Source organism: Loxodonta africana, chromosome 7, assembly GCF_030014295.1.
Source record: "Loxodonta africana isolate mLoxAfr1 chromosome 7, mLoxAfr1.hap2, whole genome shotgun sequence".
NCBI lineage: Eukaryota > Metazoa > Chordata > Mammalia > Proboscidea > Elephantidae > Loxodonta > Loxodonta africana.
Window position 1 is genome coordinate 132973228 of NC_087348.1, and position 16342 is coordinate 132989569.

Consider the following 16342-nt stretch of genomic DNA (forward strand, 5'->3'; position numbering starts at 1 on the left):
TGTTCAGAAATAATAGATTGCTCCTGTTGTTGTTGTTGTGTACTGTCGATTCTGACTCATAGCAACCCTATAGAATTGCCCCATAGGGTTTCCTACATTTTAATCTGTCCAGGGGCAGATCACTAGGTCTTTTCTCTGATGGAGCCACTAGTGGGTTTGAACCTCTGACCTTTGGGTTAGCAGCCAATTGCTTGACTATTGTGCCACCAGGGTTGTTTAGCTTGCTTCTCAGTATTTTATATTAAAATGATATTATATTTTTTTAAAAGGGGGGGCAGAACAGTGTATATAGCATGTTACCATTTATATAAAATAGAATGCACACACACGTGTCTCTAGAAGGACACACAAGACTAATAACACTGGCTGATTGTGGAAAAGTAAAAGGGTACCTGGGGAACAGAGGTGGAAGAGAGATATTTCAGTGTACAATATATCCATTTGTACTTTTTTTTTTTATCTCTTACTATTTACTAAACTCCAGACTTTTTTCAGAGTTTACTCAATTTTCGTCTGTTTTTCCACTAATGTCCTTTTTCTGTTTCAGGATCCAATCCTGGATACCATATTGCATTTAGGCTTTTTGAATTTTGTACCATGAAAATTATTACCTATTCAGACAAACAAACCTTTGGTTCTTGGTTACCATTCTGCAAACTGTACTCTACCTCCCCTGGCTGGTCTTCTCCATGCTGTCCATTGATATATATGTAACAGACTCCTCCTGCCCAGCTTATTCCTTTCCAGACCTGCTATGTCCACAGAACAGGGTCCAGATTTCCTTCCTCTTATTTTTGTAAGCCCCGTGTTTTGTCCTAGACCCAGCCAACAGAAGTAGTAGCTTTCCACAGCTGGTCACATGGTCCCCAGGCTCTGGTCTGACAGAGATTTGATTTAGTAGCCGCAGAGCTTACTTAAAATATTCCTAGTCCCCTGAAAGCTTTTCCCTGTAATCTCCCCTGAAAAGGGTATCCTTTCCCACTTCCTTTTTGGGCCAGCTCAGCAAAACTGTTAGGAGAAAGGTCACAGGAATAAGAAAGGAGCAGTGCCAAGATTTCCTGGACACGTCATTCACATCTTGGCAGAAATCCAGCTGTGACTGTAATCAGAAACCAGAACTTCCACTAACTTCTAGGACTTCAGGAAATTAGCACCTCATCTAGCCGATCTTTTTTATGATCTAGCCGTGTGATTAAATATTAGCCGGGGACCACTGTGTCTTAGAAAAGTCCCTACAAAGGCTGAACACACTATCTGCACACTTACTAGGACAACCTCCCAGTAGCAGGTACTGGTAGCAGATTAAGAAAGTGGTAAAAAGGTGAAACAACTTGACTGGGTCCTGTTCCCATCCCTCTGCCCATCTAGTCCTTCCAGATCCCCCATCGCAATACTCAGCAAAGGAGGTCAGGGTCTGTCTTACTTACCTAGTGCTGCTCTAACAGAAACACCACAAGTGGGTGGTTTTCATGAATACAGAGAGTCATTTTCTCACAGTAATAGGCTGAAAGTCCAAATTCAGGGCACTGGCTCTAGGGGAAAGGTTCTCTCTCTGGCAGCTCGGGGAGATCTTTGCCTTTTTCAGCTTCTGGTCCTTAGTTCCTTGGCAGTCTTCATGTGGCATCTATCTTCCGCATTTTTCTTCTCCATACCTGGAAACCCTGGTGGTGTAGTGGTAAAGTGCTATGGCTAGTAGCCAAAAGGTTGGCAGTTTGAACCCACTAGGCACTCCTTGGAAGCTCTACGGGGCAGCTCTACCCTGTCCTATAGGGTCACTATGAGTTGGAATTGACTTGACACCAATGGGTTTTGGTTCTCTGTACCTATTCTGCTTTTTTTATATTGGGTTAATATGAAAAGGTGATTTGTTTAAGACATCCTCCACTGATTTGGCCTTATTAACCTAACAGAGAAAATGCTATACCCAAATTGGATTATATCCACAAATACAGGCGTTAGGATTTACAACACATATTTTGGTAGGGACACAATTCAATCCATAACATGGGTTCTGGAATTCAAAGAGTCCATGAAATAGGGACTATAAAAACCAAAAAACCCGTTGCCATCAAGTTGATTCCAACTCACAGCAACCCTATAGGACATAGAAGAACTGCCTCATAGGATTTCCAAGGAGTGGCTGGTGAATTAGAACTTCCAACTTTTTGTTTAGGAGCCTGAGCTCTTAACCACTGCACCACCAGCACTCCAGAGACTATAAAGTCATGGTTAAAAGAAAGGCTCTGGAGTTGGACTCTTTGGGTTTGAATCCCAGATCTGCAACTTTCTACCTATATCATCTTGGGCAAGACACTCAATATTTCTGAGCATGTTTCCTCATCTGTTAAAATAATAATAGTTACCTCCCTCATAAAGTTGTTTTAAAGGCTACATAAGGAAAAAGCAACTCAAAATATTCCTCGCACATAGTAAATGCTTAGGATGCGTTAGCTATTGTTCATATTACTTCTTTGCAAAGCAAACCTGACAATCTAGAGGGTAAAAAAATAAACCATACATTCCTCATACGGCTGTAAGACTGAGTTCAAAGGAGGGTATCAGGTGTTACATGCAGAAAGAAGGGAATCCCATTCCACATCTGGCATAGCTGAAGTTGTCTGGTCCTCAAGACTCTTGAAATGCAAATTCTACATCCTTTTGCAAAAGTTTGATTTTTGTCCCATGGGCTAGGCCGGAGGAAGGCCCTGTATTTGATGGGGGCTCAAAAACAAAAACAAACAAACAAACAAACTCATTGCCATCAAGTCAATTCCAACTCATAGCAACCCTAAAGGACAGAGTAGAACTGCCCCATAGGGTTTCCAAGGAGCGCCTCGTGGATTCAAACTGCTGACCTTTTGGTTAGCAGCCATAGCTGTTAACCACTATGCCACCAGGGTTTCCCGACAAGGGGTCATGCCCCACTAAAAGTTACCGCCTTCCATGGAGCTACTGTGGTACTGATAATGTATTGGCATCTGAAGGAGGGGAGAACCCTGGATATTCTTATGTCTTTTAGGTTGCCTTTGACAATATCAATAAGCTATCAGAGGCAAAGGTTGGGCTGTGTGTATGACGTGGTTTGCTCATGTTTGGAATCTTGAAAATGGGCAATTGGCTGGTAATTGTCCCCCAAAATAGTACATCCCCTTCTCAACCAAACACACATATTTTACTGCCTATGGATACAATCAAGGTCATGCCAAATGGAGCTGAAACTAACAGAGAAGTTTTGATGAATTGTTTGTACATAGTCTACCAAACAGGGAATTGCTGCTGTGACGTATAACTCATCCCCTGGCAAGTTGTGACGATGGTTTTTTTCAGGAAATTTTTTTCAATTATAGCAATATAGGAGTGCAATGTAGAGACAGATCCTAAAGAAACGCAACTCAGATATTTAAATCTAAAGGGGAATTTCTACACCAATTATACGGCCAGTACTTTCCCTGGAGGGAAAGGGGCTCTCACATTTTTGTGGAAATAGGATGCCCTCTGCTGGACACTGGGGAAGTCTCTGTGTGGCACTGCAGGCAAGGTTGCCTTAAGGAATAATGGGACGTTTTCAGAGAGTGATACTTGAGAGTAAAAAACAAGCAAAGTGGCAACAGATTAAAACTTTAGTGCTATTTTCCAAATATCTCCAGTAATCACAGACTGTGGGAATACAATTATAGAAAAAGGTTCAAAGTGAGGGGAAAGGGCTGAGTTAAAAAAAAGTCCCATACAATGCCTTTATAAATGCAGCACTGAAAAACCAGCCTCCTTTTCTGCGTATCTCCACAAATATTTGGTTAACAATAAAAAAGTAAGGGAACATATCATAGGACGTACCAGGGAGGCTTAGAGCCATATCATTATAGGGAGACAAGAAAGAGGTAAGATCAGCTATCCAATCACACACAGTGTTTTCTTGTTGAGTGAACACATTTCAGGCCATTTCTCTCAAAATGAGATTAACCTTTGCTCTCATGTCTGATGGGGTCGCAACAGCTCCAGAGAAGGTCTCTCTGTGGTAGACCGTGTAGCAGAATACCAAAAGGAAAGCAGGGTCTTCTTTGTACTCGATCTCAAATAACTAGAGCTAAGCATTTAAAAAAAAGAAAAAAAACTGTACAAAGGAGGTACCCCCACTGTACCCACATACTGTTTTTTTTCCATTCTTCCACTCATGATAGCCACAGATCCTTATCTGAGGAAGTCAAGCAGTGCCAAGCAATAGGGTTGAATTCGAAGGTCAGGCAGTCTTCCTGAAGGCTGGGTCTGCCTGCTCAAACTCTACCCCTACCTAATAAATAAATAAAATGGCACTGAATTTGTTATAGTCATTTTTTTTTTTCAGATGTGTTAACATTCCAATGTACTGGGAAGATCAATGGGAAGAGAGCTACAGTAAATTATTAACATCCACTAGTGTACTTCAGTACCATATTAGTTAATTGTTTCCCCGGAAAGCATGGCCCAGAGGAACCAGGAGCTAGGGCAAGTAAGGTTTGATATGCAGAAGTGAGTAGAGAGAAGGATCTGGGGAGAGGAAGAGGCCTAGATGGAGTCCTGGGTAGCCAGGGGTCATAATTAGGAAAGACATCAAACATTCGACCTTAGGTATAATAGTTTGCTCTTACTCTTTATTAATACTAGTAGTGCTCAACTCTAGCTGCACCTTAAAAAAACCACCTAGAGATTAAAAAAAAAAACACTGATACATGGGTCTACCCTGCATCACTAAGTCCGAATTTCTGGAGGTCAACCAACAGTGGCAAATTTTTAAAGGCTACTCAGGTGATTCTCATGTGAAGCTACAGTTGAGATTCACTGCTCTGTAGGTTACATCTTCTTCAACGTGGAACACAAGGCTGCTGAAGCAGCTAACAAAACAACCAACCAAAAAGTATACCCTTTTCATTTGGCAACTTGCTATCCAAGAGTTAAAATGATAAATTACAGGCCAAGGGCACCAGTTGCTAAATTCTGGTGCTGTAGATGAATGACGGTCAAAAGGAGCCCATGTAAAGCACACATGGTTGCAGGACTGGAAAAAACTCTTGTTAGAGAAGTTTGTCTTAAATTTAGGTTTTAGGAACATTCAGAAGTCACCTGGTTTATACCTTCATCTACAGGCATGAGATGACAGAAAAACAAGCCCAGAAACTGGAAACAAGAACAAACCAAAAAAAAAAAAACCATGCCACCTTGCAGTATTTTATGAAGATAGCTGGAAATTCACTAAAATTTTAGGCGAGGAAAAAGCTCATACTCAAGTAAAATGGTATCTAAGCCAGTCATTAATTTAAACACAAGCTATTTATTCTAAGAAACTAAACAGAAAACTTCCAGTCTGCCGTTATCACTACAATTCCATAATCTCATATCCCTAATCCAAATTTCCCTCATTTCATTACTCTGATTCATCAAAGTCTTTAGTTATAATTTAAATGTCAGGTCTATGCAGAATTCCACTGTTGAGGGCAACCAAAACAGTTTTCAGTTTTAAAAAAATCACTTGCTTCTTAGTATTACTGAATTTGAATTTATCACTACAAAGTCACCTGGAAGCTGGACTTCCTTTTCCTAACAGTCCTAGCTGGTCAGACCCGAGCACCTTCTGACACCTGGAGGAGAAGCTTTCTGACCTAAACTCATTCACAAGGTCTCCTGAGCTATGCCTGACCCTCCAAAATCAAGTAATAACAGAAATATTCAATATAGGCACTCCATCTTTATTTAGAAGCTACCCTGAGGAATCTGCTTTTATGTGGAAGCCTGCAAACTTCAAGAAAAAATTTAAAATATATACATATTCAGTCTCATTCACATCTTCCAAATTGTCCTTTGAGTTTTACAGGCTTTATGACTTGCTGTATTTTCTGTGGTCTAAATATCTATGCCAGATAGAAGGTAACAACTATGTATCAGTTTCTGGTTTCTTTTTACTTTTCTTTCTTAATCATTGTCAATGAACGTGTACAGTACCAAAATGTTCAGAGAACTGTACTGTGTTGAGCACTAGAAATACACAGAAGCATGACATGGTCTTTGCTCCTGGACATACCAACAATGTTCTTGGGAGACAGGCTTACAAGGTTTATAACGTTAAGGTTTCATGCCTCTGGTAAAGACAATAGGTACTTGTCATGGATTGAATTATGTTCCCCCCAAAATGTGTGTTATCAGTTTGACCAGTTCATGATTCCCAGTATTGTGTGGTTGTCCTCCATTTTGTGACTGTAATTTTATGTTAAAGAGGATTAGGGTGGGATTCTAACACCCTTACTAAGGTCACATCCCTGATCCAAGGCAAAGGGAGTTTCCCTGGGGTGTGGCCTGCACTACCTTTTATCTTAAAAAAACAAAAAACCCAGTGCCATCTACCCTATAGGACAGAGTAGAACTGCCCCATAGGGTTTCCAAGGAGCACCTGGCGGATTCGAACTGCTGAGCTTTTGGTTCACAGCTGTAGAGGGAAGCAAGCAGAGAGTGGGGGACCTCATACCACCAAGAAAGCAGTGCTGGGGTCCCTGTGCAGAGAAGCTCTTTGGGGGAAGATTGATGAGAAGGCCCACAGAGAGAGAAAGCCTTCCCTTGGAGCTGGTGCCCTGAATTTGAACTTTTAGCCTACTTTACTGTGAAGAAATAAACTTCTCTTTGTTAAAGTCATCCACTTCTGGTATTTCTGTTATAGCACTGTGTCTCAGTAGTAACTGAGACGGTGCTCAAGAGGGTTCCGAAAAAGTAGTAATTACAGGACTCAGGAGAAGTCTAGAAAGGCTTCACAGAAGAGGGAAAGCTGGGCTAGCCCTAAAAATAAGAGTTAACAGAAGAAGGCTGACATGCTTGCCAAGGGGAAAGGAACTCATTAAGGTGTAGACTTCTCCCTCCCGGAATTATATTAATAAAAGCATCCTTTCCAAAAACAACTTCAGAGAAAATATTTTAAAAATTTAAAATCATTTTGGGTTATATGAGAGGAAAAATGATAAGCAATGGTAGAAAACCAGATGGCAAGTAGAAGTTATTGGATAGAAAGTGTAAGGTATAAGAATGATGTTAGGAATTCATTTGCAAAAACCAGTTTTACTGCTCCTGACAAGGGGAGAAATTACCCAAATGTTAGATAAAACTGAATCAGAATTTCTATGAAAATTAGATTTCCACATCCCAGAGATTCTTAATCCAAAAACATAAAATGAACACAGGAATTTTATCTCTTTTAGGGGCAACATCAAATACTTCCTACTGTGCTTGTTTTTCTACAAGTAAAATAAAACTAACCCTAACGTTTTCAAGATAAACATTTTGGACTACTTGGCTTGTAGAAGGTAGGTCTATACACTGGAGGGAAATGAGGGAAAGTGAGCTCCTTCAGCTTCCAATGTCCAACAAAGATTTAAAAGCTAGAAGCAAAGCAGAAAAGGTCACCTTAAGAAAAGGAAAGTCAAACTGCCTAGATTTATTTAATTTTTTCTTTCACAGTGAATAAAAGAAGTATGTAATGTAAACACATGAAATAAAGTACAGGGATCAGAAAGACAAATTAATGGCTTCAACACTGTACCGCTTCCTGATTCCATCTGCAGCACGAATCACGTACATGGTTACGTATACAGGCGGCCCCGGCTTATGAACGCGATCTGTTTCCAAGTCTGTCTGTAAGTCAAATTTGTAGGTAAGTCAGAGCAGGTACAAACAGTTCTTATTTAGCATCAGTTAGCCAAATGTTTGTCTTAGCATACAGTATATAGTTTACCTTTCTATGTATATTAAACACTTCCTGAGCATCACAAAGTAGTGCCTGCGTTCATTTGTGCGTTCTTTATTAAGAACCATTGTATTTAACTCAAATTTTTAATACAATAGGCTTTATGGCAGTCCTGACGTTCTTACCCCGGGTCTTACTACGTTGGAAAAACTAAAGGCAGCATTCATTTAGGTTTACTGACACACCAGAGAGCCTATGAAATCCAACGATGCCATAACCAAAGTCTGATCTTTCTGTTGCAAAAGAATCAAAGCTGAGCATCTGTCCATTTTACTCATTTACTCAAGGCTTTTAATGTAGGAGCATAGGAATTAACTAATGCATAAGCTTTAATATGCCTGAGGCCGAAATTAAATTGTGCCTCTTTCTTCAGAGAAAATAAAATTAACCAAAGTAGAAGCACAGCTGCCCGACACTGGCCAGGACACTGCACAATTACAGTGAATTATTATTTCAATAAATCCCATGAAATGCAAAACACAACAAAGAACTGCCACTTGTGCTTTGCCCCAACGGTCCCCCCAGATCTAACGCTGCAAAATCACATAGGGTTTTCAAGGTTCTTTCCCAAAACTCCAGACTAGGAAAAATGACCTAAATCAACAGTTGGGATCAAGAACCACCTTGGTTGAAAAATCTGTTTCCACCCTGGAATTCAGTAGGGGCTGCAATTTTCTGTGATGATCCCAAGAGATTAAAATGACCTGTCTTCTTTCTTATCAGATGACACCTACCAGGTGAGAGGTCCACACAGATGCCTACCGCACAGTCCGGTTCAGTAATGGTTATCAGTGTCCTAAGATTTGGAGTTCAGATAAGGCTGCTTCAGGTCTAGAGATCAGAGAGCCCTGGGTTTGTCAAGTATACCAACTCCCTCACTTGGCCCAAATCAAAGGCTATTACAAACAATTTGTACTCCTTCACTCCTTGATAGCTGGCAATCTTGAAAAGTAAGTACCTTAGATACTTATCCATATAGCGAGGGAGCAGTCAGCTCATGCTGAACACGGATTCTTTGGATAAATGGTACTCTGACCAGGTATTTCGCCACTCTTTTCCCAGGCAAAGCTAACCTCTCTGTATTACAAAGAGATGGAGATTTTTAAATGTGTTTGTATAGTATCATGTGAAAAATCCTTTGACAACAAATATCATTCATTTTTGTACCCCCAATCTATAGCACTTGGCACCAAAACCAGCTGCTGTAGAGTCAATTATGACCCTCAGCAACCCCACGTGCTACAGAGTAGAACTGCTCTGTAGTTTTCTCGGCTGTAGCCTATATGGAAGCAGATCCCCAGGCCCCTCTTCCATGGCACTGCTTGGTGTGTCTGAACTGCCAACCTTTAGGTTAGTAGTTAGGCACAAACCATTTGCACCACCCAGGGACCTCTGTAATTTATTGCGCTCTTACTAAAGATATACATGAACAGAGAAAACCAGAATTGGGTTTTAAAACAGAACACAAACTGGTATTTTCAAGGAATCCCTGGATCAATCACGACCTTTTTCATGCTGGGTTACAATTAAGTTTTTGCTCAGAAGGGTTTTTACTTTGTTTACAAGTGAGATGATAAAATAGATCAGCATTGTACAAGCCACTTCTCATGGACCTCTATTACTGGACTCTCTACTGCTGCAAAAAGTGAAGGGCTTCAGCGGCTGTGAAGGGTAATATGCAGATAGAGCAAGAATCACTTAAAATTCCCTTCCCTGAAGTCAGACCACATGTGCCAATATTTGCCTTGGAAAAAAGGAATCAAGTATTTAGAAATAAATGCCAGAAATCTTTAAAGCCGCAAGTGGGAACCCAATCTATCTTCACTCTCCAGTTATTCTATACTGTATAGATTATTGCCTGCCCAGTGCTTCAACTCTGTCCCAGACATTCCTTTATAGAGGATCCCAAAACGCAGACTTGTTATATGGTAGCTAGCCATTCCTTCCCTTATCACTTCCTTTCTCCTTTCTTGGGATCAATTTCTGCTGAAAATTCCTTCTCTGAAAAATGAAGGATGGAAACTCTAAAAACTAGATTCATTCTATTTGTAGATGTAAGAAACAATCATCCTTAGGGAAATAAGGTACCGATGATGTGACCCCGGATTTACTTACTACAGGAATAGTACTGAAATTGGATCCTGTGGGGCTGCAAAGGAGCATGACTCCCTGCCATGCACTCTGTTCCTGTCACAGGCCAGCCTGCAGCATGAGCACTGCTATAGTAGTCTTAATTCACAGCCAGATTTGAGGGTCCAAAAAATTCCAAAGAAGCCCAGGTAAAATTCTTCCTTAAAATAGAAAGTGACAATATCAATTTGGTCTCTGTTAACCTCCTCATTCTTTCAAGTAATGTTTTCACAGTTAAATGTAGAAGTATGAAAGAGCATTAAATGAGAAGTCAGGCAATGTGGGTTCTAGCCCAGTTCTATTACTCACTGGCTCTGTGACCTTGGGCAAGTCATTGTATCCCCCTACCAGTCTCAGTTTCCTCACCTGTAAAATGGGGGTAAAACTACCTGCCTTGTCTACCTCACAACATGATTGTGAGGATCAAGTGAGATAATGGATGTGAAAGTTCTTTGTAAACTGTAAAATGCTGTATGTAAAGTCATAGTATACACTTATTACCATATAATTGGGTCCTTATTGTCTACTTGACTAGAAGTGCCCCATGTAGGATGTGCTCTGCAGTAGACAAAACTCAAAAATCGGTCCTATAAACATACACTTTCACTAAAATTCACAAATTCTCAATTTCCTCACAGATAGCCTCAGAACAAATTTTTTAAAATGTGATGTCATCTAAATCTACCAATTCATAGAATTTTCTCTAAATATGCCCTATAGAGGAAACCCTGGTGGCATAGTGGTTAAAGTGCTACGGCTGCTAACCAGTTCGAATCCGCCAGGTGCTCCTTGGAAACTCTATGGGGCAGTTCTACTCGGTCCTATTGGATCGCTATGAGTCGGAATCGCCTCGACGCCACTGGGTTTTTTTTTTTTTTTGGTTTTTATGCCCTATAGAGTTATAGCCTGGTCAGTTAGATATCTTTATACACGAGTCTTAAATTCAAGAAATAGTATGCTAAAACTTAAATAAAATAACCCCCCCACCATGAGATTACAATTTTTGTAAAGGAAATAAAATGGAAGTTAGAAGCACTGTGTATAATAAAATTAGGTCACGGTTCCTCAAATGGTTGCCTTTTTCCTGAGGTATCTCCAGGACCAGGTCCTGGTCCTGTGAAGTGCTTTACAGAAAGCTGTGTTGCAGGAGGTGAAATGGACACGTGAGTTGGCAACTAGGCTGTACTCATTTTCAGCACTAGGATTGGAACAAGGTCTGTGAGGAGCTGCCAAACAGGTTTGGTGGAAAAGCCCAGATGGCCCAAGAGAAACTTGCTAGTTTCCTGATGGCAGGCCAGAGCGTAGAGAGCAGCTTAACACAGCCTTCCATTCCAGGGATTTTTAATTCTTCTTGTAAGTTGATTCTGTTCTTTTCCGGTCTAGTAAATACTTGAACAGAAGAAAAGCAATAAGATGTGGAGCAATGTATCTACCTGTGCTTCAGGACCTTTCTCTATTTGCAAAAAGTTTACATGCAGAACAGAGACACAGGTAAGAGGTGAATGTGACTGCCTTTGACTAGCTCAAAGCACTCAGACTCCAGTATTCCTATCAGAAGACCTTTATTACAAATGCTACAAGTGATGACTCGAAAGGCATTATGTCAGTAGAATCAGTAATTAACATGATGGTTGTCCTTTGGGGCTACAGGTGTGTCGCTAACTTCCACTTTTCTTCCTGACTTGCTTTGCTTTCCGGGGCTTGAGGATGGTATAGTTCGCATACACTGTATATTGATCTGATAGGAAGGGGACATAGAACGCCCGCAGCAACTTTGAAGATCTGAAAAACGAGAAAAAAAAAAAAAGATTTTATCATTTGAGAGAATTTACTAACAGCACTGAAAGTGATTAAAGAAAATAAACTAAGTGCTATGGTAAAGATTATATTTTATGTAAGTAGTGCCAAAAAGCCTGTTATTAGCTAACAGATCATGATAAAAGACTTCATCAAAACCAAGTACCTAGTTACCGATTCTAAAAAGAGTCTCCCTAATAAGCCACAGTACCTACTTCAAAATAGCACCAGGTCTTCACTTTGCATTAGAATATGCCACAGAAGTTAGAGGTCAATCAAAGGACTGCTATTACTGAAATAAATTCCTAACACTCAAATGGTTTCCGCATCTAAGAAGCTGTAGAGATGCCAAATGCTCACATGACCCTGACTCCAGCTCTAAATTTTCCTAGTAGGGTGAAGAAAACTATGTCCTGGACTTCCTATGCACAGTACACAATGGTGATACAGTAATGCCTAAGTGAAGAAAGTCTACAAGCACGTGCTGTGACATGCCCATGGCAAACAGCAGTATTTCCAGCTACCATGTTTTTTCCAGAAATAACGTGCCCACATAAATAATGTGCCCACACATACAACGCTCGTAGCATGCCTAGGAAAATAATGCACGAGGAGGTTGCACAGTTGGAAAACACATATAATGTGTACATTATTTGTGTAAAAATATGGTAATTCTGAAATACAAGAACAAATGAAAACCTGAATTTCTCACAAGCTTCTGAGGATGTGAAAAATGGCTAACTTTATCGAACACTTACTATTAGACAGGGACTGGAATTTAACACTTTCAAATGTATCATTTAATCTTTCCAATAATCCTGTGAGGAAAACGATATTATTATTCCCATTTTATAGATGGGGAACTGAGGCTAACACAGATGAAGGAACCTGCTCATGGTCATGTAGTTAGTAAGTGATAAAGCCCGGATTCAAAATCAGACCCGACTCAGGAGTCTGCACTGTTGATGCACCCCGGGAACCAGGTACCAAGACTCATCATTTCCTAGAAAAAGAGGCAGGGATAGTTTCAAATTCTATATGAAGTACTGTTTACAACTGTGGTTTCCGAGTCTAAAAATTAAAAGGTGGCCCAGGTACTGCCACCCTAAATGAGGTAGCCAGGGGGTGTTCCATTGCTAGTCCTTTTCCAGATTCTAAACTTGTAAATGTCACGTCAATGTGACATTTGTAATGGCAGCCTACCCCTGGGCTTGCTTGGCAAACGACTGCAATGCTTGCACACGATGATATCATGTTTGGCACACACACCTCTCAGAGATTCTTCCCATTTGGGACGCTGGCAGTGCTCTCTGCTCGATGGTGATGCACTTCACCTCAATAGCTAACAGCTCAAGGGCTTTGATAAGGAAGAGAGGCTTACAAGAGACATGAAAATGAGATCTGAGTTTAATTCAATTTAGTTCACCCACCAGTGAGTAAGCACCACATAGAGCACTGGGTTAAGTGTCAGGGATACAATAATGAACAAGACGGCCCCTACCCTCAATGAGGAATTCAAAGTCCAGTTGAATCTGTGGTTTGGAATAACCATCTTCCTAAGGACAAACTTGGGTCTGTCTGAGGTATATCCAGAGACCCGCTCCAGCCCCAAGAAAAAAAAAAGCTAGCCTTAATTTTTATTCCAAAAATAAACAGAAAGAAATATCCTGATACTGCCATCATAAGAAATTCACCACTAAATTCTAAATAATATATTCAGGAGTCAAGGAAGCAATTACTCATCAAGACTAAACACAGAACTACATAAAAGGTGGGGACTAAATACAAGAGGAAGCTGAAAAGAATCTATACAAGAGCTTGGCACTGGGAAAATCCTTACTAGATGAACCCCCTTTTCTCCTGTAGATTCTGCTTGTGACGTTTGATGTTTAATAGCATTATCTATCTTTAACATACGAAGTCACCAATTTCTTCTAGAAGATTAAGAGACGGAGCAGCCAGTATATATTAGATCCAGTCTCACCTCTGAGCTGGGAAGGGAAGATTCTGTGTTTTTTCTTTTTTTAAACTAAAAGAACAAATTGGTTTGAGTTCACTGAACTCATTTCTAACTCATTTGTAGCTGCTGTTCTAGATGAGTTTCTTTGTTACCATCAATAGCTTTAATATATTAAGCATGACTGAGGTCTTTTGAATTTCTGTTATATTGTACTATTGTTGAAAAAAGGTAAGTCAAATTGGTTATTTGCCTTTGTGAAGAAAAAGAACAATACAGCATTGGAAAGACGTGTGTGCACACATCCATATACATGGAAACAAAGATTGGACTGAAACGCAAATAAGAACAAAACTAATGCTTACCAAAAATCATACAAGGATTCTGGGAAGATGGTGGCATAAACAGACCATCATTCTGACCCTCCCTCACAAATACAAGAAATACAACAAGGAAACGGTGCTTGGCTTTGAGGGACTCTGAACTGGGGAGCAGAAGAAAGCAGTGGGGAACTACAGACAGCAAGAATCAACAAGTTGCATATGGTAGAAAAATTGTTTCCCCCAATGTCCTTGCTGTAAACTGGGGAAGTACCTCCAGAAAAGGAGCCTACTTTCCTAACCACCACAGCCCCTACCTGTACAAAGAGACAGAATCCCAAGCTTCTGCTCTAAAATCAACAAGGCAGACTTCCCTGGGGGTACGTTTGGAGTGTGTCAGCATCTCCTCACCTGAACACTGCCAGCTATAAGCCTACTGCGAGTTGCTACAGACGGCCCGTGCAGTGGAGTCTCCTCTCACAGTCAACACTCTACCTGCCTCCCTGCACACCCCATAGCTCAAGCCTCTGATACCAACAGATCTCCAGGGGAGTCAGGACAGGTCTGTCTGCTCTCTTTCAGTTGGGTACTGAGGACCGCTGGCTGAGGCTGCTGCGTACTAGGAAGCAGGTATCTTTAGTGGAGGCTAAACTCACAGCCAACATACTATTGTGGGGAGGGAGGGGTGCCTGATAGCAACAAGGCAGACCTCCCTGGGGGTCTGTTTGGAGCATGACAATCCCTCCCCCACCCAGACACTTACCAGCAAGCCAGCTGTGAATTGCTACAGAAGGCTCCTGCAGTGGAGTCTGCTCCCATAGTCAGCACCCTACCTGCCTCCCTGCGCATCCCATAGCTCTGGCCTCTGAAACCAATAGGACAAATCTGACTGGGGGTCAATTAGGACTACGACTGAGGCTACCGTGTGCTTGGAAGCAGGAGTCCTGAGTGGAAGCTGCACTCCCAGCCAACAATCTACTAGGGGGATTCTGACAGCAACAAGGCAGACCTCCATGGGCATCTGATCAGAGCATGACACTCCCTCCCCACCTGGTAATTGCCAGGCTTTTGTAAACTGCTAAAGAATGCCCTCCGCAATGGAGTCTGCTCCCATAGTCAGCACTCTACCTGCCTCCTGGTGTGCCCCATAGCTCAGGCCTCTGAAACCAACAGGACAGACATCCCTGGGAATCAGTTTGGGTCTGTCTATTTCCCTTTCCAGTGAGTGCTGAGGACTGCTGACTGAGGCTGCTGTGTACTGGGAAGCAGACATCTTGAGTGGAGGGTATACCCACAGCCAACATGCTACAGGGTGCGGGTCGGGGGGCTCTGACAGCAACAAGGCAGATCTCCCTGGGGGTCTATTCAGAGTGTGAAAACCTCTGCCCCAATGGGTTTAACTGCTGGTCCACTAATATGAAATCCTACAGGAAGTTTCCCACAGTGGAGTCAGGAAGTGGGTCATTAAGTGGAGACTGCTTCCCCAATCACCACAAGGCCACTGGGGCTCTGAAACTAACAAGACAGATCTCTCAGAGATCCTCCCGGAGTATGTCAGCCCCTCCTCCTCCTGAAACAGAGGAAAGCTTGTCTGTGCTTCCACTGAATGCCAGCTCAGATAAAAGTAGCCCCCACAGGACAGGGAAGGAAGCCTTGAGCAAAACTGTAGGGCAACAGCCAACCCTGAAGGGGGCTCGCTGGGTGTAGATTTTCCAACTAAAAATGTGGGTAAAGAAACAGGAAAAGAGAGAAATAACCAAAGAGAAAGAGAGAGAGAGAGGGAGGACCGCATCCCCAGTGGACAGACTGATTAGTACACAATAACTTGCCTGAGTGGTGGCGTCTGCTGTAGGCAGACTGACCAGTGTGTTCTCTGGTGAGTCTCGGAGACACTGAAAGTTGAAAACCAAGAACTGGAACTTCTGAACCCAAATTACATCAGGAATGGAGAAAGAAATGTCGCAGAGAGGGACAGAAAGCAGTAAGCAAAGGCCAAAGACTCTGCCCGCTTAAGAGTTTTTTGCAGAAAGTATTGTGGGCAAAAACACCAAATACTGGGGAAAATTGAGAAAGTTAACATCCTTGAAAATTCTAATGCCCAAACAAAAAATCAAAAGACACACAGAGAACAGAGAAATAATGGCCCGTTTGATGAAAAGCACACCTAGGCATCATCAAAAAAAGGAAAAATATACTACAACGACATTAAACATAATTAAAAAATTAAGAGAAAACATAGATGAAGAGCTAAAAGAAATAAAGAAAACAATGCAAGAACAAAATGAGGATCTAAAAAAAGAGATATTGCAACTGAAAGGGACAATAACCAAAATAAGAAACACAATAGAAGGTATTACCAATAGACCTTATAAAGCAGGA

The 16342-nt window shown here is 41.4% G+C and overlaps 1 protein-coding gene across 5 annotated transcripts in view; it reads right to left on the reverse strand.

Annotated features, from left to right (window-relative positions):
• Positions 1–4623: 4623 nt before the first annotated feature.
• Positions 4624–16342, reverse strand: part of ALG9 (ALG9 alpha-1,2-mannosyltransferase) — a 126539-nt gene continuing 114820 nt past the window's right edge. Inside the window, exons 15-16 of one of the 5 annotated variants that reach the window (XR_010322522.1) lie at positions 9875–11671; positions 6491–8836 (exon numbers count right to left, since the gene is read on the reverse strand). Coding sequence is in view for 4 of the 5 variants with exons in the window: in XM_023554782.2 (XP_023410550.1) it covers positions 11534–11671 (138 nt within the window). In the remaining variant the exon portion in view is untranslated. Of the gene's footprint in view, positions 11672–16342 lie in introns of all 5 variants that reach the window. The other 4 variants (XM_023554781.2, XM_023554782.2, XM_010595454.3 and 1 more) reach the window with 4 other exon arrangements.